General features: G+C 39.3%; 1 protein-coding gene across 1 annotated transcript; it reads left to right on the top strand.

Moving 5' to 3' along the window:
* Positions 1-1,053: 1,053 nt before the first annotated feature.
* Positions 1,054-7,447, top strand: LOC135233348 (corticotropin-releasing factor-binding protein-like). The gene is made up of 7 exons (XM_064296778.1): positions 1,054-1,202; positions 1,591-1,684; positions 2,980-3,137; positions 3,820-4,030; positions 5,052-5,206; positions 6,209-6,326; positions 6,614-7,447. The coding sequence occupies exons 1-7, from the start codon at positions 1,122-1,124 to the stop codon at positions 6,766-6,768; spliced, it is 972 nt and encodes a 323-aa protein (XP_064152848.1). The 5' UTR covers positions 1,054-1,121; the 3' UTR covers positions 6,769-7,447.
* Positions 7,448-24,607: the final 17,160 nt, after the last annotated feature.

Genomic DNA, 24,607 nt, shown 5'->3' with positions numbered 1-24,607 from the left:
CATTGTACATTCTGTTCCATAAGATCCACTATGATTAGGCTTACTGAAAGAGCAGCCCCGGGAAACCATATTGCATGCTCGCATGCTCTCATGTAAAATGTCCAAATGACAGAAAAAAGACATTCAAACCAGCATGGGCCACCTTAAACTGATTAAGGGGAGCCACATTCAATGTGCTTCTTAGAGGCTTCCATCAGAAATGTTTATTTTGTGTTCCTGCAAAATGAGATTCACATGAACGTGCTGGTTATGACTAAAGCCAAATTTAATAGAATAGTTGAAGGTCATCCAGATTGCGCTTAAACAAACCAAGCCATTGTGAAAACACAATTGGATGGAACATAATGCAAGATTAATATCTTCACAGCTGAAAGAAATTGCATGTATCAATCTGTCATAAGTGTTTACGATATCAATTAATAACCTAAGCCTAAGAAACGCAAAATGTAAATTCAAATCTAACATTGCTATGATGACCAAATTACAAGGAAAGCAGCCCTGAAACTTTGTTTGGTGGAACAATTGCTATTTTAATACATCTGTCAACATTCCTCCATATTTTGTTATTCTTCACAATGACATCTTATTCTTTGCTCGAAAGCAGTTCAATTAGTTTGGTATATTGTTCTTCCATGTGCGATCCATATAACTAATGTTCACTTCATATTCATATTTCATGTTCATATTTTATATTACCTCTTATATGTATGCAGGCTATTTATAACATAAGAAGACCAAGTCAGTATTTTAAAATTGTGCTTGAACCACTTAGATCACAGTTTGTTGGTTTGAAACATTATTGCATTTACTTCATTAAATAATCTTTTCCCATTAATTGACCGAGAAAGTGAAGCACTCGACGTGTTTGGCCCCGAGAACTTGTACTCAGTAGCCTACTTCATAATGGCATGCCTTCATAAAATACGACAATTTTTTTGTTTACTGAATCGTGAACTCTTTGTCAAACCGACGTCATTTTCAAGGGTTTGCTAATAATAACTACAGTCATATCAATACATTTTATTTTATTTTTTATTTAATAAATCCCGGATTCTATAAAAGGGGCGTTGTGTTATCCGCATCTGTACACTTGCTTGTTGCGCGCTGTAAGGAGAGGTGCCATGTCTGTGAATTTCAGAGTTCAGTTGTATTGCCTTCTTCTCATGCTCTCGGCTCTTAAGGGAGAGGGCAGATACCTACAGGTAAGAATGATCGAACCATATTCCTTTATTTTAGTGCCGTGATACTTTACCATCCAAGAAACTACAGCTAATTTCTTGTAAATCACTTAAATGTGCGCCTTTGCATGAATCGAGTTTGTCAGAGTCATGAAATACTTAATTAGAAGTCGTCATTGAAATGTTGTGGTGGCTACCTTTTGTGTCCGGAGTTCACTATTACCCAAGTGACTTAAAGTCCATGGCCTCAACCTCATAAACCGCACATTACATGCTATCTCTGGGAGATAAAGCCAGGCATTACCTGCTATCTCTGGAATATAAAGCCGCACATTACATGCTGATCTCTTTCGTTCAGCGAGTGCCACAGCGAAGCATGGAAGCTTGACCCATTTTAAATGTTTTCTTTCAGGAAAATGAAGTTACTGCAGAGGGATTATTTTCGCTTCTTAATTCAGAAGTCAAGAGAGAATCATCAACAGATTTTATTTACCGTCGACCGCTACGTAAGTATATAATTTCACTTATAGACAGCCTGTCTGTCATCTCAGGATGTAGAGTATACAACGGTATGCTAAGCATACTTTGGAGTATTTCCACCACACATTTAAGTAATTAGTGCATAACAAACATAATGACAATATCACCATTTCTGTTCAATAAATGATTGGAGGTCTAGGTACAGTACAGAATAGCTGTCACGTAGAAACCTGGAAACCCACAGCCGTGCTTGTCAACGTAAATATGATACATTTGGTGGAAAAATTGAATTGATAATAGAGATGAAATCGCTCTGCAGACGTTACAGAAGAGCTGTGTTTCAATTATTCTAACGAATTCATTAGAATATGTAAGCATCAAATAAAACTAATGTTGCTTGCTGTTGTATGCCACGTGATTGGCCGATGAAGTAAGTGTAGGCTGATGTACAGTATCTCAAAATGTCTTTAGACGTCTCTGAATTTAGTAATGAAAATTGGCAACGTGCCCATGTGCGAAATGAGGTACGTAAAACATGTTAAGAGACACATGAAATCAATGGTACTGTGGCATTACATGAATCAGACGTAGTATAATTGGATGTCAAAGATTGATCAGCTATAATGCAATGCTAACATAAGAATGTAATTGCATCACTGTCTTAATGTGAAAGACAGTGTAAAATTCTCATTTACATTTCTAACAGAGTACTGTTATCTAAAGGCAGAAACACATTTTTGCACATTACTGTGTGGTGGTACTCTAATGCTTTATACGCAATACGTGCCTGTGTATAATTCTCTGACAAAATGCATAGGAGAAAGTGTGTTCATTTGCTTCAGTTGTATCACCATCTTGTGTGTGTGGGTGTGTGTGTGCATGCATGTGCATCTGTGTGTGCAGATACAGAAAAAAATCTATGTAAGTGCACTCTTAAAGAGTACATTTCATAAGGTTAGCATACATCTTTCTGATCTCATAAAACACTGTTAGTGTTGAATGTACACTGTGGATGTGTGGCCGTGTTCAGTTCAGGTAAGAGTGTATGTGTGCATGCTCATGCGTGTGTGTGTATATGTGTGCGTGTGTGTATGTGTATGTATATGTATGAATGTGTGTGTGTGTATGTGCATGCACATGCATGTGTATGTGTGCATGTGCATGTGCATGCACATGCATGTGTGTGTATGTGCATGCACATGCATGTGTGTGTATGTGCATGCACATGCATGTGTGTGTATATGCATGCGCATGCACACATCCATGTGTGTGTCTCAGCAGTGATGACCTGATGTAAGACGCCCCCTGTCTCTCGTCTCAGGATGCCTGGACATGCTGAGCGTGGAGGGCCAGTTCATCTTCAGCGCCGACCGGCCGCAGCTCAACTGCGCCGCCTACTTCATCGCCGAGCCCGGCGAGGTCATCAGCGTGGAGTTCAGCGCCGTGGATATCGACTGCCGCAGAGGGGACTTCCTCAAGGTACACCGCCATCACCGTGGCGCCTCCGCGCCAGCGCCCCTTATATTACAGCAGGATTCAGCGGCGGTCACTGGGGTTACGCCATCAGAAAAGAGCGTTATCACATTATCAATATCATTATTACTATCACTATCACTTTATGAATATCATTATTAATGGCGTTATCACATTCTTAAGATTATTCATAATATCATTATCACAGCATTAATATCGTTTTTAATAGCATTACCACATAATTCATATCATTGGCTGTGGGCACATTTCATCATGAGTGCAGGTGCAAGGCCACAGGAAGCACCTACTATTCCGGTATAATCTGTCCCCGTACCTGTTGTATATACTGACTCCTCATGAGCTGCAGTGGCTATCAGAGATCAGGCTGTGTCTTCGATCCCCCTTCGCTCCCCGTTGTTATTAGGAATATGAAATGTATTCCTTTCACAATTGAGGAGGCTCAGCTAGCTGTAGGAGGGTTTACTTTGTCAGTAGTAATTTTGTCAGTAAGTGGGTATGGCCTGTATTTAATCTAACCGCATTGCAGTTTATACATAATTTCGACTAACTGAAAGCACATGCTGCCGTTGACAGTAATGGGTCACGGTAAATGGTAAATAAGTTAAGGACAACTTGCCAGGCGGTTGGTATGGACTTGAGAGAGGTTTTTCTTGTATCTGCGTTGCAGGTGTTTGATGGGTGGTTCCTGAAAGGGGAGAAGTTCCCCAGCAACGAGGACCACCCCCTCCCTCTGCCCGAGCGATACGTGGACTACTGCGACACGGGCATGCCCAGGAGGGTCGTCCGCTCGTCGCAGAACGTCGCCATGATCTTCTTCCGCGTCCATAGCCCAGAGAGCGGCTTTACCATCACTGTGAGGAAACTCATCAACCCCTTCCGTGAGTCAGCTGCCACTGAGGGCATGTAGTCTGAATCATTTGAACCAATTCACTCTTTTGAGCCATGTGTCATTTAGGGCCACCTCGTTGTGTTCCTTCATTACATTTATTGGATTCACTCGCACCATTCTACACACAGTAAAAGGTTCTGTGTTAAATCAATTCTGACAGAGTATATATGGTCCCAGTTTGACTCATGCAGTATGTACTCTCTCAGAGTTGAATTAACACTGGGCATTTTATCGGGCAGGTCTGGAGAACGTCAGTGTTACGTTCAGGAATTCCAAAAATGCAGTTTGTTCTTTCACTGTGTGTTCTTTAACGACATGTTCTTTTACATTCTCTAGAGAGGGGTATTTTTTCTTGAGTTATTGGGAATTGAATGCTGGGCCCCACTTATGCCTGAAATGTATCCCCGATACAGTTAAAAGCAGTGCCATGCAGATTACAGTACATAACACATTAACCAAACGCTACAATTAACTGAGCAGTTTTTTTCAAAGCTCAAGAGGAAGGTGATTACACCATTTCCCTTTAAGCAGGGAATGTAGAAAATGCACTCCAGTCACCCTTCATTGATATGAGGGAAGCTGGTTAGTGCAATTTTTGCATTAAAATACTTGAATGGGGCGCAGTGTACAAAACATTATGTCAAAGCACTTGGTCTGAATTAGTCAGGTGTGTCTCGCAGTGTTCCCTGCTGTGTGAGCAACTCAAATACACAGCACACGCAATATAAAGGGTGTATATAACTGCTTAGCATTGTAAACTACTGATAAGATTTTAACCCTTTCAAGAGTAGGTTTTTTGGAATGTTTCTTTAAAATTCAGTCAGTCAGCATTCTAGAACTCCATTGTTTTCAATCACCAGTAGTGATTGTGACATCAGCATTAGAATGTTCAATTCTAATTGTAAGAACATTCCAATCATATGTTTGTGATCTTACACCTTTAAAGGGTTAAATAATATTAGCGCGTAGCCGCAGTGTGATGACTTACCTTCACGCCTGCCTTTCACCAGCCTGCAACATCATCTCTCAGACCCGGGAAGGCAGCTTCACGATGGTGATCCCTCACCAGCGCACCAACTGCAGCTTCTCCATCATATATCCGGTGGAAATCCAGATCGAGGAGCTGAGCTTGGGGCGGCTGGGTTCCAATGACGCACCAGTGAAGGTCAGGATCAGCGGGGATTAGCCAGTAGTGCTCATTTCCGAGATGGATCATTGGCGGTCTGCATCTGCTCCGGAAAGGGTCAGACTGATATTGAGTTAGTCATAAACTGGGGTTCTGACTAAGGAAGGGCATTGCGGAGATAGACATCGCTCAACACAGCAGCATGTTCAATGTGAAATCAACTGTGATATAGAACTTTAAACTCTAATAGAGTATTTGTGGATCCCCACTGGACTCCTATAAACTCTTTTAGAGTTCATTCAACACTGGGAATCTTGTGCCACCACCATGAAACAGCAGCTTTACAGTGAGATAGCAGTGGTTAAGCAGTAGGACTTTTGGGAAGGAATTCATGCATTCAGATCTTGGGCCTTGTTGTGGAAGATAAAATGACATGTTATAGTGAGAGGACAGTGTAAGTGTATCATATATCAGATTGAGTAGCTTGTTACTTGCCCACAGTACAGTTGTTACCACAATGATTTATTGTGAAAGCACTCAACTTTCCAAATGGTACTTGGAAACACTTTCACGTTATTTGTATATAATTACTCCTTTCAAGTATAATTACTCCTTTTATAAACCCAAGATAAGAGAATATTAGATAAATGAACTGAGCAAAGCCATTCAAATAAATAAAAGAGAACATGTTGTGCTAATCAAACCACTACGTATGTATCTTGTCCTAGCCAAGCTCCTCATTAAGTTTGAGCTGTTGATCAAATGCTGATCTGGACTTAACATATCTTGGACAGCACTTTGCTATTAATCCTTTGTGAAAGGAGCATCTTGTTGAAGATTTGGATGTACTCATAAGACAGTCCTCAAGGGATGTGACAGAAATCGCAGTGAACTTGATGAGAAGGCTTTGATTTGTCATGGGGTAGTATAACAGAGACTCTCTGTAGCAGAATGGAATTCTTCAGTGCTGTCGGATTCTATGGATAGTTTATGTTCCTCCAGTGCAGTTTGGATTATACCTGTTGCCCCCTCTCTCTCCAGCGGTCAGTCCCTGGGTGTGGCGGGACGGGGGACTTCGTGGAGCTCCTGGGCGGGAACGGCGTGGACACCGCTAAGATGTTTCCCGTGGCCGATATCTGCTATTCCCTAAAAGGGCCTGGTGGGTATAATGGCAGCTGCTGGATTGAACCGAAAAAAATTTAAATCACCAGACACCAACATCACAACACATTTGCGTGGTGGATATTTACCACACTCATGGGTTAAACTCATGAAAGTGTTGAGCTTTCTGTGTCAAACCCAAGTACATGCATTTCTCATAGATTCTTCGCCCGTATCAGTTTCTAATGTTCAGTTCGAAACTGCCCTTGGTTCGAAGCTAGCTGAGTCACTGTTTTGACGCCACCTTTTGGTCCTCATTCCGCATGCGTCTCTGTGTACCTGCAGCCCAGCTGAAGGTCGGATGCGATAACGCCGTCATGAGGCTGGTTTCCAGCGGGAAATTCATCAACCGCGTCACTTTCCAGTACCGCCCACTGGACCACCACGAACTACAGAAGCTCAAAGGAAACGACGTGGAGGATTTCTGTTTCATTGAATGAGTCCCAGAATCATTTGCTGCAAGAAAACAGTTGCTGAATTCCACACAGCCAGGTGAATGAAGCAGAAAGAATTCCCGTTGTTGCTGTGACGTCATTTTTGTTAGAAATTTAGATGCAATTACGCATATAAAATCCCCTCTCCTCAGAACAGATACTGTGTAATTTAATCTTTTTTGTTTGATCTTTGCCAGGCTTATACGAATAATGTCCTTGGCTATTATTTCTTTTCATTTTAATGGCATCTCAGAATTATGCAAATGAAATAAAAATATTAATGTTTATTCATTATTAAAGCACCGTATATTAAGTTGTATATGAAGTTGCTAAGTATTCTGGAATATATACATTTTAAAGTTAAACCTGATTCAACCACTATGAAAAACAGTGTACTTTGACTTTAAAGCACAGGTCCAACTAAACCCACAATATATATCTACAGTACTTAAACAATCAATGGATGGGGATAACTGAAAATGAAATTCAAATTCAAAGTATTTATTTTGTCACGTAAAATATATATATTTTTTGTCTGAGAAGTTCAATAAATGTGCATGTGTGCTTCATACCTTTCTGTTTGTATGAATGAAGGGAAGGGAAATGCAGTATGTTACCTATGTATTTATTTGTATTAAATGTATTAAATGTATTTGTAATAAAAATGGGCTGCATGTCAACATCACTGAAAGCTGATAATCTGTGGAAAACTATTGTTTATGAAAGCAGTGTTGCTATGATTCATTCTGAATATTTTAGTGTTTATAATCCTCTGGCCAACACAATGAGAAACACTTTATTGAATCCCCTGGCTGCTGGCACACCGAACTAATATGTCTTGAGGGTGTCTATTCCCTCAGTCCATTACACTGCTCATTTCTGCTTTATTTCTTGTAAAGAAATGTCTACCACTCACACACAATTTGCTGTGAAAACGGCAGTTAAACAGAAATGCCCATCAAGCTGGCAACAAAAAAACTAATCTCTGGTTAAAATGATTCGGTAATGTTCGTCCAACAGAAAATGGGGAACATTCTATAAATAAAATTAACTACTTTTCTTCCTATGTTCCCATTTTTTGTCTAATTTCATCGTTTTTTTTTTGCACAATATGAGGATACCGTGGGGCCATAAGGCATTGATTTAAAAAAAATGAACGTACGTGAGGAAAATCCAAACAAAATGGATGGCAGAAGACCAGGCCACTGCAGGAGGTCTTGACAGACAGTGGTCGTTTTGTAGCTGCCATTCCCAGCATTTGAAATGCAACGTCGTGAGCGAAAGACACAAATCTTTTTGAGCCGTGGCTTAACGAAAGGCTCGGTGGGTGGAATGGGCGCGTAATCGAATCAGTTCCAGTGTTAATGAATCTCCCCGGGATTGTCATGCACGCATCTGCTGCGCATACAGCCGTGGTGTGGCCGACAAGCTGAATCCACAGGCGAACACGCAACGCTCCCGCAGATATAATCACGTGAAACAGGTTATTGACCTTACTGAGCCCGAGACTCTGGATTTCTTCAGTGGTTGAAAATGCTATCGTTTATCGGTAAAAATAATTTCGCTAATGGGATTAGTGCTCGAATCCTAGCGCTTTTACAGATATTTTCTCTGACATCTTTTGAGACTTGTTTCCTTTTGATCCTTCTTTTGAATTAAATTAATCTCAAATCACTTCACACATGCTTACTCGATTAAGCAATCGTATGCTTTTTTCTCCTCCCTTTCCCCTCCCTCCAGGAAATGTGATTTTCAGTCTTCTTGAGAAAATCAAGAAGACAGGCTGTCATGATTTTGGCTGTATGTTTGGCTGCCCATTGCTCTTTTTCTTGCAAATTAAAATGTTAAAACAAGGTTTGGGGGTGAGCTGTTGGGGGTAACAGACATTAAACACAGTAAGCAGTCTACTTTCCTTATTTTGTTGCTCAGCTTAGCTCCCATATCTCCTGTTATCAGTTGAGTTTACTGTGCAAACCCCCCCCACCACCACCCCCCTCGCCAGCTGCCTGGGTGTTCCTGTTTGCGCTCCTTATCTCCTTTGTCTGGCAGAGACTGCATAAGCAAACTGTAAAATCAGTTACACAGCGTGGCTAGTCTCGACTGTTTATCGCTGGCCGACAGGCGCGAAACATCCCGATCGCCGCTTGAATACACACAAGAGTAAAATTATCGCTGTAAACACTCGACTGCTGTCATCGTGAAAGAGCCGAATCAAAACTGTATATGGGATTTCTGAGAACTAATGGGTGGTTGTAAACGTTCCTAGAATGGTCGCTGAACAAGTTTTCTGTGGATGTTTCAAACACACATTGCACATTGCTTGTACTCAGATGTTTTTGTTTATGATTGTGTACATGATTAATGGGGACATGTAGTAGAGGGGTCATGGATTTCCTTGGCAATGCTCCCACTCACTAGTGGTGTGGTGTTATTCATTGATGCTTTTCTGTACCAGTTCCAGCTCTTTCTGTAACACACGCCCCGAAGTTACTCTAATGCAACAAACTGCTCTGTAGACCTAGAGCTGCCCAGTTTGTTTGGCAATCGCTGTCCACATGATCAGTAGGCTACCTCTCAAGAATTTGGCTATTCCACTGAGCTAAAGCAGACGGAGCATGTGTAAGCCACTTTTTCAAAACAATAATTATGTGACTGCAGAAGCTGAAAATGTTCAATAATTTTGTGATAGCAGACATCATATCTAAAAAGAAATACACGTGTCCTCTACACATACACATACCTAAAATATGCATGCCTAAAACCTCATTTCAGTCACACTTTGTAAGGGCTGAAAGCTATCTACCATGAGCTTTATATAAAAGCTACCCAGCTCATTTCAAAATCTCTTCAATATTTATACAAAATAATAAATCTCTTGAGTCTTCTCACACAACAAGAAAACAAACCACAGAACCAAAATTAATTTTCATAAACCATGATGACAAACAGGAGTTGGCTTCACTTCCAGTCTGTGAAGATGAGTGCTCTCTGATGAACAGAGCGATGACTGTGGGATTGAGGAAACAGCAAATACCACCTGTGGCAGGGCTCGGTTTGAGGGAGGAATTCAGGGCAATTAGAGGACCATGCCTACTGGTTAAGCAGGCACACACACCTGTATTGTGTTACAAATCAGCCCAGAATTTAAAAGTGAATTCTTTCCACAGTAGGCGTCTGAGACCGGGGATCCTCCAAGATCGGGGGAGGGAGGGAGGGAGAGAGAGAGAGAGCAGCAGAGGTCGGCTGAAAAGCAGTTTCTGATTTAATTTATTTTGTCTTTATTGTTTTCATTTTTTCACTTTTACCCAGATCCCGTGAGAGTAATGGGTGAAGGTGTTTATTTTCATGGGGCGAAATACGAGCTCTCAGACAATCTCTAATACCCTACAAGATTTAACACTGGACTTTTACTATATTTTTTCGGCAATACCCTATAGTACCATTTAGTATCCTTATGACATCCTTTGGGTAGTTTAAGGCAGTATAAGAAACTTAAACTATTCAACTATGAAGTCATGGTTTTTTATCAGATGTGAAAACAAAACACAATACAAACCTAAACCTCAGGTAACCTCTCCAAAGCCACCTAGAAGGTCACAGTTATCTGTAGGAAAATGGATGGCAAGACCAGTGGCTTGGCAGTGAAAAAGTTTTGCATGCCTGCCCAGGCAGCGATTAGGACGGTATCTTGCTTAATTAACTGTCAAGATGACTGGAAAGCCAAAAAAGGTTACCCAGATATATTATGAATTATTTATCCTATCCCATCATGCCCAAGAATCTTTCCATTACTAATGCTCTCCATTTCAAAAGTGACCTTCAACTGAAAATATTTGTACAGTTTTTCAACTCAGCATTATAATTCCTTACAGCAAACATGTACTGTAGTGGCTGAATCACCTTAACCATGTTCACTGTAACACACCACTCAAATGAATCAGTAATGACCACATAAATTAAGTTGTTCTAATGGCTTATATTTTTCTGTCAATAGCAACAGTCACACACCAGTATTTTCATGGTATGAATCCTTAAATGCATGGCTAGCCTTCCATGTCAAGGCAAGCAGGTTTTCTCTCCTGCTATCATTCCATATCTCATATTTGTTTGCTTTATGTTTTTACCAAAATGACTTGTTCATATGATTACATGCTGAACCATACAAATAAATAAAAAACCATGTTGGTTTGCTGATGAATGTAGAATTTATATTTAGTTCAGGCAGGAATCAGAGAGTGCCTCAAGGGTGATGATCCAAAAAGCCCCATACATTTCATTTAATCACTTTTACTTACTTACTCACTGACTTGCTTGCTTTTACTTACTTAATTACTTATAATTGTTTGTTGAAAGTCCCGGTTCCCGCAAAACCTGAGCTAATATCCTTAAACAAATATTCTTAAAGAAGTGTAGCAGTACGTTCGAAAAGAAGCCAGTGTCTTTATGCTTGTTAATGCTGACAGTCTATGTACTACATAAGATGAGGTTATCAGTGCATAAAGCTGTGAAAACAGATGAAAGCACAGCATTTAAAACGGCAATTATAGATGAACATATTTGTGTAATTTGCATTTGCATTTAGCCCTTAACCTACACTTGCCTGTTCATGCTTGTAAAACGGAACTATTACATCTTGTTCCAGCGAATCAGGATCTTTGTTCTCCAACATCCATTTTTCCACACCAACCTTATGTTCACTGTACAGTCTACTGTAATGATAACACAAAGTTCACGGTAGGTGATACACAAAACAAGAACTGAACTTTGGGCATGCAAAATTTGGTACAAGCATATTCAATTAGTAAATGTTTAATTTCTTGGAGACTGGAAGATGTCAACAAACCACCCTTATTACCAAAATGTAATGTAAAAAAATGCCAGGGGGCTGGTGTGATTGACAACTCCTTTCTGTTGTCTTTCATACAGAATATCTCCTATAATAGGTCTTTCTGTGACCTCAATAAACACAACTATCCTTAAGCATTATTTTCAGTGACACCAACGGATATGTTATGAAGTTGTTAAGCATATCATTGGTGATTAAATTTAACTGTTTATTCCTCAAGAAAAATAATACACTGCCAGATCTGCAAAAGTGAAAGATCAGTCCATGCTCTTTCTCACAGGAACAGTTATCTCTACTTCCTCAGAATAAAAATAAAATCGTTCTAATTACTACTCAGCTAATGATGAAACATGGTGATTTTTTACATTAGACAATGACAGCGAAAGGAGTATGTTGTTAATTTCTTTTAAAAATATGGTACACAGTATATTACACCTAACATTGATTGATGATGGTGAGTTGTGTAATATTCGGCGGTTCTAATGATTTTGCAGATCAGTAAAATTAAGTTGTGAGCTTCAAAGGGGAATTCAAATATGTTTAGGTATGTTCTAATAGTTATGCAGACTACAAGGGAAAATATATTTAAATAATTAAATCCAAGGCATGCTAGCTGTACGCTCATGTATTTTACTTTTTATATTTTAGTGCTCTCTGCTGGCTAACCAGTGTCATTACCCTGCAAATACAAGGACCAAAGGTTTACAACTTTTTTACAACTTTGTTTTGGTTCAACGCACCTGGTTGGATGTTCCTCAGAGAAAATGTAAAAATCTTTGAAGAACAGTGTTAATTAATATACAGCCAAACTGCTTTCGACAATCTATGATTTCAATTATTTATAATAACAGAAAATTCCACGTGTTCTCAACATGCCACAATGGCTCCACAATGGCTTGCAATCACTCAACAGAGTCAAACAGAAATGACCGTGGCGGCTTTGGCCAAGGCTGCGCTGTAAACATCAAAGATAACTGATGTGACAAGGTGTGCCAAGCCTAATTAGAGTGTGATGCATTGTCCTAGCACACACGGAGGAATGCAACCAATGGAATAATGAATGGAGAGAGGATTCTGAAGTCTGAAGATTCAGCATATGACTGCAAACTGTACCGATTTATTTTCAAAGATGAATGAATGATATGAATGATTCACGTTTCAAATTTATACTCAGGAACTAAAACATAGGAGCTAATTTGCATTGTGCTTAGCTGGCGTGTAAATCTAAAGTTTAAAAATTTAGGCTGCAGAACAGCAATTCAACAACTGGAACAGCTAATTCTTATTTCACAGATTTGAATAGCTGTTCCAGTTGGAATGCAATTCTGTGATATATGGAGTTCTTAACACCAGCTAAGCTCACTGCAATTGACCCAAGGCAGTTGGAAACCACAGCAGGTCATCACCCACCTGAGAGAAATTGTGTATGTCGTGCCACCCATAAGCCCCTCCCTCATTGAGACTCGGGATAATCCCAGGAGCATATCCCAGTGGAGTTAATTGAGTGTTTCAATTAAATTAGTTTTCACAACAGAAATGAACCCACTGACCCCAATGCTAATGTGCAACGTGAGCATGGTTTATGTCTTACATTAAACCACATTAGTCTTTCCGCCTTAAGTAATTTAGCATAAACTAAATTGGCCTCATAATCGAATGGTTTCATACAGCATCATTGCAGTAATTGCTCAAATGAAAATAATGCATTCTTATGTAGTGTTTGAATCAGGACCAATTTTTTTAGTTAGCACTAAGCCAACAGATTAAGTGAAACATCCACAAGAATAATAAACTGAAGCAAATAATATACATCTCTTGTAGAGGGCAATTATCCTTATAAAACAGTCTAATAGTTTTCATTAGTCACAAGTATTCCCAAGGATTTGATAAAGCACTGGTTAAACCCTTGATGTGTAATCATTATCAGGTCATTTGAGTGAAAATTAATTTTTACACCTTGAACAAAATGCCATCTTAGCACTAAACTAGCAAAATGAGACATATTATCAGTTATTTGTGAAACAGCAGGTATGGTAAATGGATCGATGCTAAAATGTCATAAAACTCACAGCCACAGATAGAGTAAACATCCATCAAACAGGAAGCCAAATGTGTATTTATCAACAGTCTTCTTGTGACTATTGCTAATAAAATAGAAAATGTTACCTCCACAAAGAAATCAGCAGTTGTTGTTAGAGGTAACTGGACTTAATTTCACTCATTTAGAAATATATTGCTGAAGTATTATTCATTTCTAGTCTTGTACTATTATAGTTTAATCCGTTATTAAACTGCAAATTTAAATATGGATGCTTGGGCAGTAGGGGTCGCCCTTTCCCACTAAAAAGCAACCCGAGCATGCAGTTCTGTTCATTCCTCTTAAATTTACTGTGGAAGCAACATAACTTTACTCTGTGGAAACTATAGTTGAATACTTATACAATCATGGAGGCAACGTTCATTTCTGGCGTTTTCCTTTTTTCCTCTCTCTTCACTTCATGTTCAGTTTTGCTCAACATGCTGACAGTTTGCAGGTTTGTTTCCACCTTGTGGCAAGAGTTATTACTGTTTTCTAATGCGCAACCTCAGCGTTTTATCTCCCAGCAGTATTGACATACTAAATGTGCTTTTTTGCCTGGGTGAATGTTATCTAACTGAAGAATAATATCATAAGAGAACATGTAATTTTGGCAAGAGATTCCCTGTGAGCACCATGACAGTTTTACTCTCTTGACTAGATGCAGGTTGCTATTTTATGAAATCTATTTTAGGTTTATTAAAGACTTGAATTTACCCTGTGGTTCATCGTAATATAAATGCAACATTGAATAACATAGAATAAAATTATCCTAGACAAACCTGTATTGCTCTATTGCAGTGAAACTGACCAGCAGAAATGTCAAAGATACTGTTTATAAAATGTTTTTTGTTTGCAAGATAATTGATTGTGAGACATTCAGCTTTTTGTACTTTGTGTAACGTGACAATTTGCTGGGAATTGTGCCTGCGGTGTCAAATTTCTTGGGATCAAGTCAAAACTTTCACAAGGCATTTCTGAGGGTTGCGAAGATAAATTAATTTATTTTACATGTTTTGTGGGGGAAAATGCAAGCCTTTCATAAAGGTGTGCTTTGTGCATGTTTTTAAAATTCGGAAACTGACCAGGGCCGTGCCCTCCCGGGCAGCGCCAAGTGCCCTTCAGCCAGTGTGAGTAAAACCAGCCTTCAGTGCCAGGTGTGCAATGCCCGATTAGTGGGCGGGGTCAAAGTCTTCATTAAATCCTTACCTAGCAACAGCTGTGCTCCATCACCACCGCATCCTCTGTGCTCAGGGAGAGCTTGATGTACAGCACTGATGTGTTGAGCTTGTACTGCTTTTGCAGAATAAAAATGAACAATATTTCTTTTTTCTCCATGAGCTATAATGAACATTTTGGTGGGATGACATCGAATGGTGCATACTGCCAAATACTGTGATTGCGTTAAGGATGCAACCTCCACTGCCTGTTTGTCTGGGTATCCTTATTTGTCCTCAGATACAGAACATGACCATAAACTGAATCTGACATTGGCCAATAGATGCCTCTAAATGAGCTAATCACTGCACAGCCACACTTCTGGCAATCATAACTATTTTCCAAACCTACAGTACGTGTGCCGTATGTGAAAGAAGAGACTTCAGGAAATATAATTTTACTACACTGGAAAAATACATAATGGTGAAATAAGTAAAACGAAATTCTCTCGCTGTCTTCTGCACAAATCATTTCCAATAATGTAATTCTGTATAAATGTTATTTCATTTTCAGTTAATTGGATGCAAAATAGTTTCCGGCCATTTTAATGTCATCCCGCCTAAATAATTTTTTCATTTTAGCTAATGGCATGCATTTGCATTATTAATTTTTTCTTGTAGTTTTGAAATGAAAAATTCTGTGTAATTCATGATACATATTTGTACTTTTACCAAATGAAATATCTATCCAGAGAAACACTGTCAATACCTTCTCTTGGTGTTATGTCATTAAAAATTTAAATGTGAAATTATCTGAATCATTGCTGATGAATATGCTCAGTCCCTAGATAAGTCATTCTTAACCAAGGGTCATTTCCAACATCAGCATCTTACAAATAGAAGCTTACAAATTAACTCACTGGGAAACAGGGAACAGCATACTCCACAAAATACAGCAAAGTTGTAGGCTTTATTCCATCTTTACCTAATGAAGGCATCAAACACCTGAGTTCAGAACCCCACATGCCACGCCCTGATAAATCACTCTGGACCAGACAGCCAGCTGCTGAGCCCTCCATAAGCTACCAGAGCATTGCTGTAGGAGACTCTTTCAGGATCATTTTAGATCCAGGAAATATATTTAAACCAAATGAAATCTCTGTCCACACACATCAGCAGTGCCATCGCTTGCTGTCATGCCATTACACACGATCTGTATGCTCTGAAATGTTTCTGTTGAGACATTCTGGCTCCAGGCTTCAGCAATTACTGTTTACCGAGTGCTTTAAATGACTAACCAGGCCTGGAGTCAATTCCCTTTAAATGAGGAAATGAACCGAGATTCTGTTCAATCCTCATGGAACACTGTTGACATTTAGAAATTCATGAATTGGATTTCAGTTAATTTCCTGAACTGACTAAATTGGGACGGGGGGAATTTGCCCCAACCCTATGAGCAACTGGAACAAGAGATATTTTAACCCTAACATTTGTTAGTGGTTATACCACACTGTATTAATGCTCTTATACCAGTGGATTAAAATCGTTGCTACAGTTTTGAGTAGCCTGCCCATTGTTTTTGTTGGTGATCACTCATAATTGAGTAAGACTTTCTTTCAGGAGATTTGAGAGGTCTGATAAAACCGATTCTTCAACCACGAGTCCTGCTGCAGTGGGGGACGGTGTAACTGTTGTCCTGTCATTCTTTCCTCTGTTGCTCCCACTTGTTCGCACCATTTTGTTTCAAATTGTGTGAAACCATCTGCATTTTTTTTTTTTTTTTTTTTTGCAACTGTTAATGAATTCAAATGAAATATGCGCTTTTAACCACCCACCAACAGTGAGGTCACCACAGTCCCTGCCAGAACACTACCCTGACTTACCTCAGTGGTGGGGCGTTTTAGTCAACTCTGCTGAAGGGACCATTAATCTTCCCGGGGGCTGTAATTAGCTGTCCCTCCCAGTTTTTGATTGTATAGACAGAGAGAGATTGTTTGTGAGTCGCCATAGATTTTCTCCACCTCTGCCTTGCTTTGATTACTTTTAATTTAAACCACTGTAATGAGGAGCGATGGATTTTATACTTTTTTTTTTTTGCTAATGAGATTCTTGGGAGTTCTTTGGTGAAGGGATTTAAGTTCAATTTTGATTCTGAACTGTGGCAATTTTTTCATTTTATTTACGATCATAAATCTAGATTTTATAATAATATTAATAGGTTTATGGACAATGATGTGACCAACTTTTGTTTGTTTTAAAAGGACCTAAATTAAGCACTGAAATTGTTCTTTAAGTTCAGTTTTTCTTGGTGTAGAGGTATATGAAATCCCATTTTTGTGAATAAATAAATAAAAATGCATTGATGATATAAATAATAATAAATGCAACAGTATATATAAATGAGTATAACTGTGAAATGATTCGATAATTGAATGAGACTCAACTCTTGAGTCTTATTCAATGTTCACAAAACATTCTTAGATTAAATTTAATTTTCAATTAACTTTTATTTCATGAAACAGTTTTGATTTCAAAATGCTAATTTTTATTATTACATAATGGGACTTTTCCAGATTTCTGAGTAGCTCTTTTTTTAAAACCCTTTTTCCTTTTTTAATTTCACGGCAACATTCCATTTCATAATGACACTTTTATTATAATAAAGCTTTTATTCCATGGTGTGGTCATCTGTCAGTCAACATGAGTGGGGCTGATCCTATTCAGTAATTTGCTAATCCTTTAGTTGGTATCAATGCAATGCTATCGATTAGTTTCTGGATCTGGCAGTACTGCCATGAGATCTCCTGCTAACAAACTTGTATGGCAAAGTTATGCTAGCTTTCAAGCAGCACACTGAACCAACAACAACATGGACGATCTCAACACGCTCTCAGATGTCTTACTTTAGCCGATCAGAGATATAGGAGTGATTTAACAGTCAATGCTATTGAAGCCGAATTCAGGATTTTTAAAAATGCTCATGTGAATTTGGGCCCATCAAAATATAGATAAATATTTATCACATTCTAGGTTTGTGATTTCGTGATTTGGCCGGATGTGTGATCTAGGGATCCTCCATGGACTGAGTCGTTTTCCATTTGGTTTAAATTAGTTGACATTATGATTTAAGGAGATGGGGATATCCAAACTGATGAAGTTTGGATCCTCTTCCAAACTTCCTCCAAGAGAGATGTAGACATGTAGACCATACAAACACAAAACATGGCTCATAGATGGTCCTAATCACACACACACACACACACACACACACACACTGGGATGCATGCATGCACACACACAAACACACACGCGCACACACATGCACGCATGCACACACACACACACACACACACACACACACACACACAGTAGGTTGTAGCCCAGTGTACTGTCGTTAAATATGCTTGTGCTGTGATGCATGTTGGTTTGTACAGCAGTGGCTAAATCTGGACTTTGTGTCTTAGTATTGCAACCTCCTCAGTCACCGTTTTGCACACCCAGACTTGGAGTTCTCTCGCAATTATTGCAAAATTTGCATGTGCATATATCTCACTTGCTAATGAGAGAAAACAACTCTAGTTTTATACAACATCACAACTGCAACAATTCAGTTGCATCCGTTATTGTACCTCTGTACGTACATATATGATTACCTATTTAACTAGAAAAAGAGGATTTTAACTAAAGCGTACTCTTAAAAAAAGACACCAAAACCAAAAAAGAAAGTGACAATAATGACCACTAGAGGGCAGTGCATAACTACAATACATGTCCACAAAGGAAAATATTTCTGTAGGCTACTTGCTGTATCTAATTCAGCATGAGGTCTGAAATTCCTACATTGTACACTTTTACAATAAAATAAACAACGGAATTATGTTTTGCGCCGTTTTTAAAGACATACTGGTGGGTAAGTGCTTACATTGTTAGGTCAATCACGATTCGAAAACTGATCAGCTCTAATGAAATCGTGAAACAAGGAACTAGTAATACGGTAACCGTCATTATATGCAAGCTGAGTTCAATTAGGAAATGGTTTACCGGTTTTACGGGTCCTCCTTCAGCCAGTAGTGGCGGAGCAGGCCTGTGTGATGAATAATTGTGGAATAATAGTGCGTTTGAGCGTTGAGTAAATATTGGGGGATTACCATAACATGACACGCAGGTAACCCGCTTTCGCTGGGGAAAATCCCCCCGCGTGTCTCTGGTGTCTTTTCTCTTTGGATTAAGATGGCATGCGCTTGATGGCTGTGACCTTCATGGTGGCTTAGATCCCGGGCTGGCACTGATTTTTGATTTAGTGTCGATCTGCCGCGCTTGTCAGGGGCTCCAAGGTGCTTTCCATGCGCTAATAGAAAAGCTCAAGGGCAGCTGGGGAGGGGGGGAAGGCTGTGGAACCGTCTACTGTCTGCGGCGCTCCCAGAGCTGTTCTTTCGGAGACCCGAGTTTACCGTCCATTCCGAGTAACGTCGGGGATCGACAAAGGGAGGGCGAGCAAAGAAGGGGAGAGAGATGAAGAGACCGAAAAATAGGAGGAGACAGCCAGGAGATAGAATGCGTGAGGGGGCATAGAAAAGGGAAAGGGAGATGGAAGGAGAACGGAGAGGAGGCTGAAGTGTTTTGTGTACCGAAAGGCATCCATGGTGACAGCTCGCTTGATTTGTTTTATCTTGAAAGTCACTCAGCATTGTCGGCATCTAGGACTCTCGTTCAAACAAAAGAAGAAAGTTCAGCTTGAGCAGCAGAAGATCATGAACAACTCAATGAGTAAATTAAACAACTAGACGTGAGCTCGCCCTGCCCTTTGTTGAAACATAAGTAAAAAATAATATGAAGATCCATTTACCCAAGTTGTTAACCTAGTGATTAATTAAAAATACATCATTATTTAGAATAAAATTTTTTTATTGCTTGTGTTATAAATTAAACTGCATACATTTCTTTCTAAATGTCTGTCCTTCTGCTTTCCTTCTAAATCACTCACAAATCGACTCCTGTTCTCAAACAGAATTCAATTCAATACCTTTTTTGATCTGATTATGTTTGTATCCATCCGTACACTGAAAGAGACGAGCTAGAGGAGAAACAGAGATAAAACCGGACTCCCCACTGGAAAGGACTGAAACGAGGTGTCAGACGATGAACAATGAAAGCCCATCACAGCCATAAGGCCCAATGATATTCCTTCTTACAAAGAAAAAAAATTACTTCTGCAAAGGGGGGAAATTGGGAGGAAAGTGTCCAATATCGCCTGTACAGAAGGAAAACAAATAGTTATTTTGACAGAAGAAGAATTAAGTTATAATTTCGAGAAGAGTCGGTAACACAGATCGATAACAGTGTCCCCCACGCTCACGTCTGCGGGGCCTTGTAAAATTGGGCGACTTGTTTACGAGCAGCAGCCTTTTCTGTCTGTCTAGATCATGTCCCTGCTGTATTTCGCTTTATTTACTTAAGTCTTTGGTTCAATAAAAAAATCATACTTCAGCACAGATTGTGTTTGGAGGCACCTATTTGGAGTCCCTTGTAGGCCCAGTGAATAGAGTGGAGCATCATTAATGATCTTTCATTCATTCCTGGACAGAACAGAATAGAATAGAATGTTCACCTGGGTGGGTACCGTGGTAGGACATGTTGCAAATTTGCTATCAGTTTCTCTGTTAATTTGGTCTGTTTACTGAAAATGCTGAAAACAAATGGCGAGAATGACAAAGGCGCATTTCATAACGATAAGTAATGACACTCAAAATATTGGAAATGTCATTGAAATGTTACATAGCTGGGTTGGTGGCTCAGAAAGAGAAATCCAATACTGAGTGTCTGGATCAATTTGGTGACTATTCCCTCATCTTTCCTTCTGGTTCCATAATAAGGTCTCTCAAATCGGAATCTAACTGAATCAAAGAATATTTGTTAACAGGAGCTCAGGAGCTGTTTTGCTGTTATGAAAATGACAATATCGTACCTTAGAATTAGTGTAATATACATAACAATATCAAAGGCTACTGATTTTTGGGTGTTGGCTTGTTGTCCTTGAGCGATTAATATTATATTGGAGGACAACAGCTAGGTCTCACAGTGCAATAGTTCAAATAGTTGATCACTTATAGACCAGTGCTAGTTCTGCTTAAGTCCTTAGAAACATAGCATTGAAGGTGCACCTTCATCTAAAACTTCTCTTTGAACTTATTTTGCACAAGTTTTAATCAGAATATTTTGAGGTTTCCGCATTAAATGCCATATGTATTTGTGCTATACAACATCATCAACAGTAACAAACATTTTGTGACATCCTTTTGAACATTGCCCTTCCTTTATTGGAAAGACGGCTGCTGAGCATGTTTTTTTAAGCTGGGTTCAGATAGGGGCGTAGACTGAAGATGCCTGGATTTTATTTCTTGTCACTTCAATTCATCATAGCGAAGCGTCGGCAATCAGCTTGTATCCGTCATCTCCGCATAATTATCACGCATCCCCTCAGATGTAAGTCTCAAGACTGCTTTAAAAATGAATCACCCCGCACCTGTAAGACGCTTAATTTTCCCTTCGGAAAACCACGAAAAGCATGAGAACCTACTAGAAATAAACACGGATGCATGTATCATATTAGCTATCAGCATCATTGTCCAATCACATATTAAGACCTGATATTCTTGTCATTAATATTGATAAAGATATTATATCAATTTGATGTTGATTGTGCTGAACTGAAAAAAGTACATGTACACTACATACATAGTATGTATACTATATGTATAGACACAAGCACTAATGGTATAAACTTTCAAGGAAGTGTAAAGGAGACTGGGAATTGGGGCAGATGTTTGGCCTGATGATGAATACTGTAAGACTGGGTGCAAAGCACATGTCACTATGAGAAGCACACAGATACTCAGTACACCTGTGCTGTATCAGTGGACTACCAGTACAGCACATTGAGATGTTACAGTACATAGTGAGCCTCAGGATTCATGTGCTGTATCAATGGACTACCAGAACAGCACATTGAGATGCTACAGTACATTGTGAGCCTCAGTACTCCAGTGCTGTATCAATGGACTGCCAGAACAGCACATTGAGATGCTACAGTACATTGTGAGCCTCAGTACTCCAGTGCTGTATCAGTGGACTGCCAGAACAGCACATTGAGATGCTACACTACGAGCCTGAGAGGGAGCGGTGGGAAGGCACTCTACAAATGAAGGTTCAGTCCAGGGCAAACACAACATTTTCAGATGAGCTCAAAGCCTACAAAAAGCTACGTTGTAACTTAAGCAAAGGTGCATTTTTTTTCTAACCGCAATAGCTACTCCACTTGAGTAGCATACTGAAGCAATATACCATTTGCTCCATTCTTAAATACAACTAATTAATAGTCAACACATACATCAACCATTAACCATTATATGAAATGTGCATAAAGGTAATAAAAAATATATATATTTCCACTTGTGTGACATCCTGTTGCATGTCACACATTTCCAGTGCTCGTTGTGTTTTTATACTGCAGCAACAGGCGGTGATTATGTTACCACGACAGGTGTGGCTTGTGCCAGATTTGAGCTCTGATACTGAGATCAGTATTTCCTCAATTTTCTCTTGTATTTATCTTTCTCTTTAGCAAAATACCGCACGACTCGCTGAAACTCTGCCCATGGTGTTTTATTGAAAATAATGAGGAAAACTGAACGTCTTAATTTACATTTAATACGATCAATAATGATGACTGAATAATTAAATGATGACTGATGGCAAGCACAGGAGGATGTCAGTCAGTTTCATCAGAATAGATTGAAGTCAGTGTCGATGAGTGCTTCGCTGATTAATTCCACTTTAACTAAATTAATAAAACACAGATGTAATTTTTGACCACTGATGGGCACCAGTGCAGTTGATGTATGCAAGTCTTTTTTTGTTTATTTTATAAATGGTGGGGCATGCTATTTGTAAATATACAAAATACTTGCTAATGTGTTTATAGTAGTATGTGTATGTGCATGCCTGTATGTGTATGTGCGTGTCTGGTCTGTAGGATTGTAGGCATAATCAACACAGCATACAGCACCATGTTGTATTCTGGTGAGTGGTTTCTGTGGAATTGATCGTTGAAAGTACATGCAGGACCCCTGGGATGTTTGTTTAGGGTGAGAGACCTGTCACTGCTGCACTGCTCTGACTCCCAGCACCCCTCCCAGGGTGATGTTCAGGAATGTGGACCACACCTGATTCCACTCAGCCCATCAAACACTAGTATGAAGCTTTCTGTTCAGCAGGCATTGCGTGTTGACAACTCTGTGTCCACAGGTGACTAGCAGTGGACTCCAAGCCAAAGTGTTACCCTACTACCCTGTTACATTGGCTCATTGGCTCCTACCCTGTGATGTTGGCTTGTGTCTGTCACTGGGAAGTACTTTTCTCACACAAATAAACTCTAAGAAGACTTTGGCATTGTTTATCCTTAAAGGATTGCACTTCAGATCAAGTACTTGAGTGAATGGCTACCCTTACTGACCATCTAATGCAAGGGTCTGTACCCCTGGTCCTGGAGAGCCACAGGCTCTGCTGGTTTTTGTTGTTCCTCTGCACTTAATCAATCAATTAGAGCAGCTGATTACAGAGTTAACTCACTTCACCTGGTTGCTTTGGTCCGAATTGGGTGCTGATCTTCAGCTGAAAACAAAAACCAGCAGAGCTTGTGGCTCTCCAGGATCAGGGTTACAGACCCCTGATCTAATGGTTGTTGCCTATATTGTTCCAAAAGTCAATATATAGTCAAGCTTGTGAAGTGTGTGTCAAGGAGATTCTAGCTCACTTAAATCCACAAATCTACTGCTTGTTGAAAACAATCTAGCTTTCCAACCAATGTTAATATTGCAATAAAGTAAGAAGATAGCTGCTATGTTTGATTCTCTCTGAAATATTAAACAATATTAGCCGGAGGGGTAATTCTGTTTTACCTTTGAGCAAAGTTCTTACCAGCCGCAGTGTATGTGAATCTCATGTACAACAAAAGCTATGAAAGTCCCCACAAATAATAGCACCTGCACAGTTTGTTCCAGCATAATTTGCTGGTTAGAAGTTAATTTGTTAAAAAAAATGTATTTTAACACATTAAATTGTGAACATTGAGGTTTTACATTTTTTTAGTGTGTGTGTGCATGTGCATATTTTACATTGTGGGCCTTGTAGACACAACAATTTATCCTGTACACATTTTTGTCATGGCTGAGACAAATGATTGATGTATGCACAGAGAAAGATTTCAGGAATGGTGAAGCCCATTAATCAGGCAGGCAGTCTGCACAAGGACTATTCTACTATTCAGCTTCAGGAAGGTGGGTTTTAAAGCTACTTGAGCCAATATAGCAGAGATACCTTTGGATTTCGATTGGCAGCATGAGAAAATCTTAGTTCTTATTCCAGGACATTGCTGTTCAAACTAAAACAAATACAGTATTGTAAAACATAATACATTATAAAGCTTGGTAACATAAAACTGTACTTTTAAACTGCAAAGGGGACCACGTGATTATAAAGTCTCAAAGAAGCTGATTTTGAAAAAAAAAAAAAAAAGAAAGTCACTTGAAAATATTCTGTTTTGTGATGTGTTAGGTGCGGGCTTTCAGGAATTCTAATGCTGTTTGAGATCACTAAAATGAACATTGTGTGAAATAAATAATTTCTACACATTATTACAAATACTGTTATCAATCATCCCAAATGTTTAATGGACACAAACTGAATGTTGGTGTTTGAAATGGTACA

This window comes from Anguilla rostrata, chromosome 10, assembly GCF_018555375.3.
Source record: "Anguilla rostrata isolate EN2019 chromosome 10, ASM1855537v3, whole genome shotgun sequence".
Lineage (NCBI taxonomy): Eukaryota > Metazoa > Chordata > Actinopteri > Anguilliformes > Anguillidae > Anguilla > Anguilla rostrata.
This window is presented reverse-complemented; position numbering and strand designations above follow the sequence as displayed.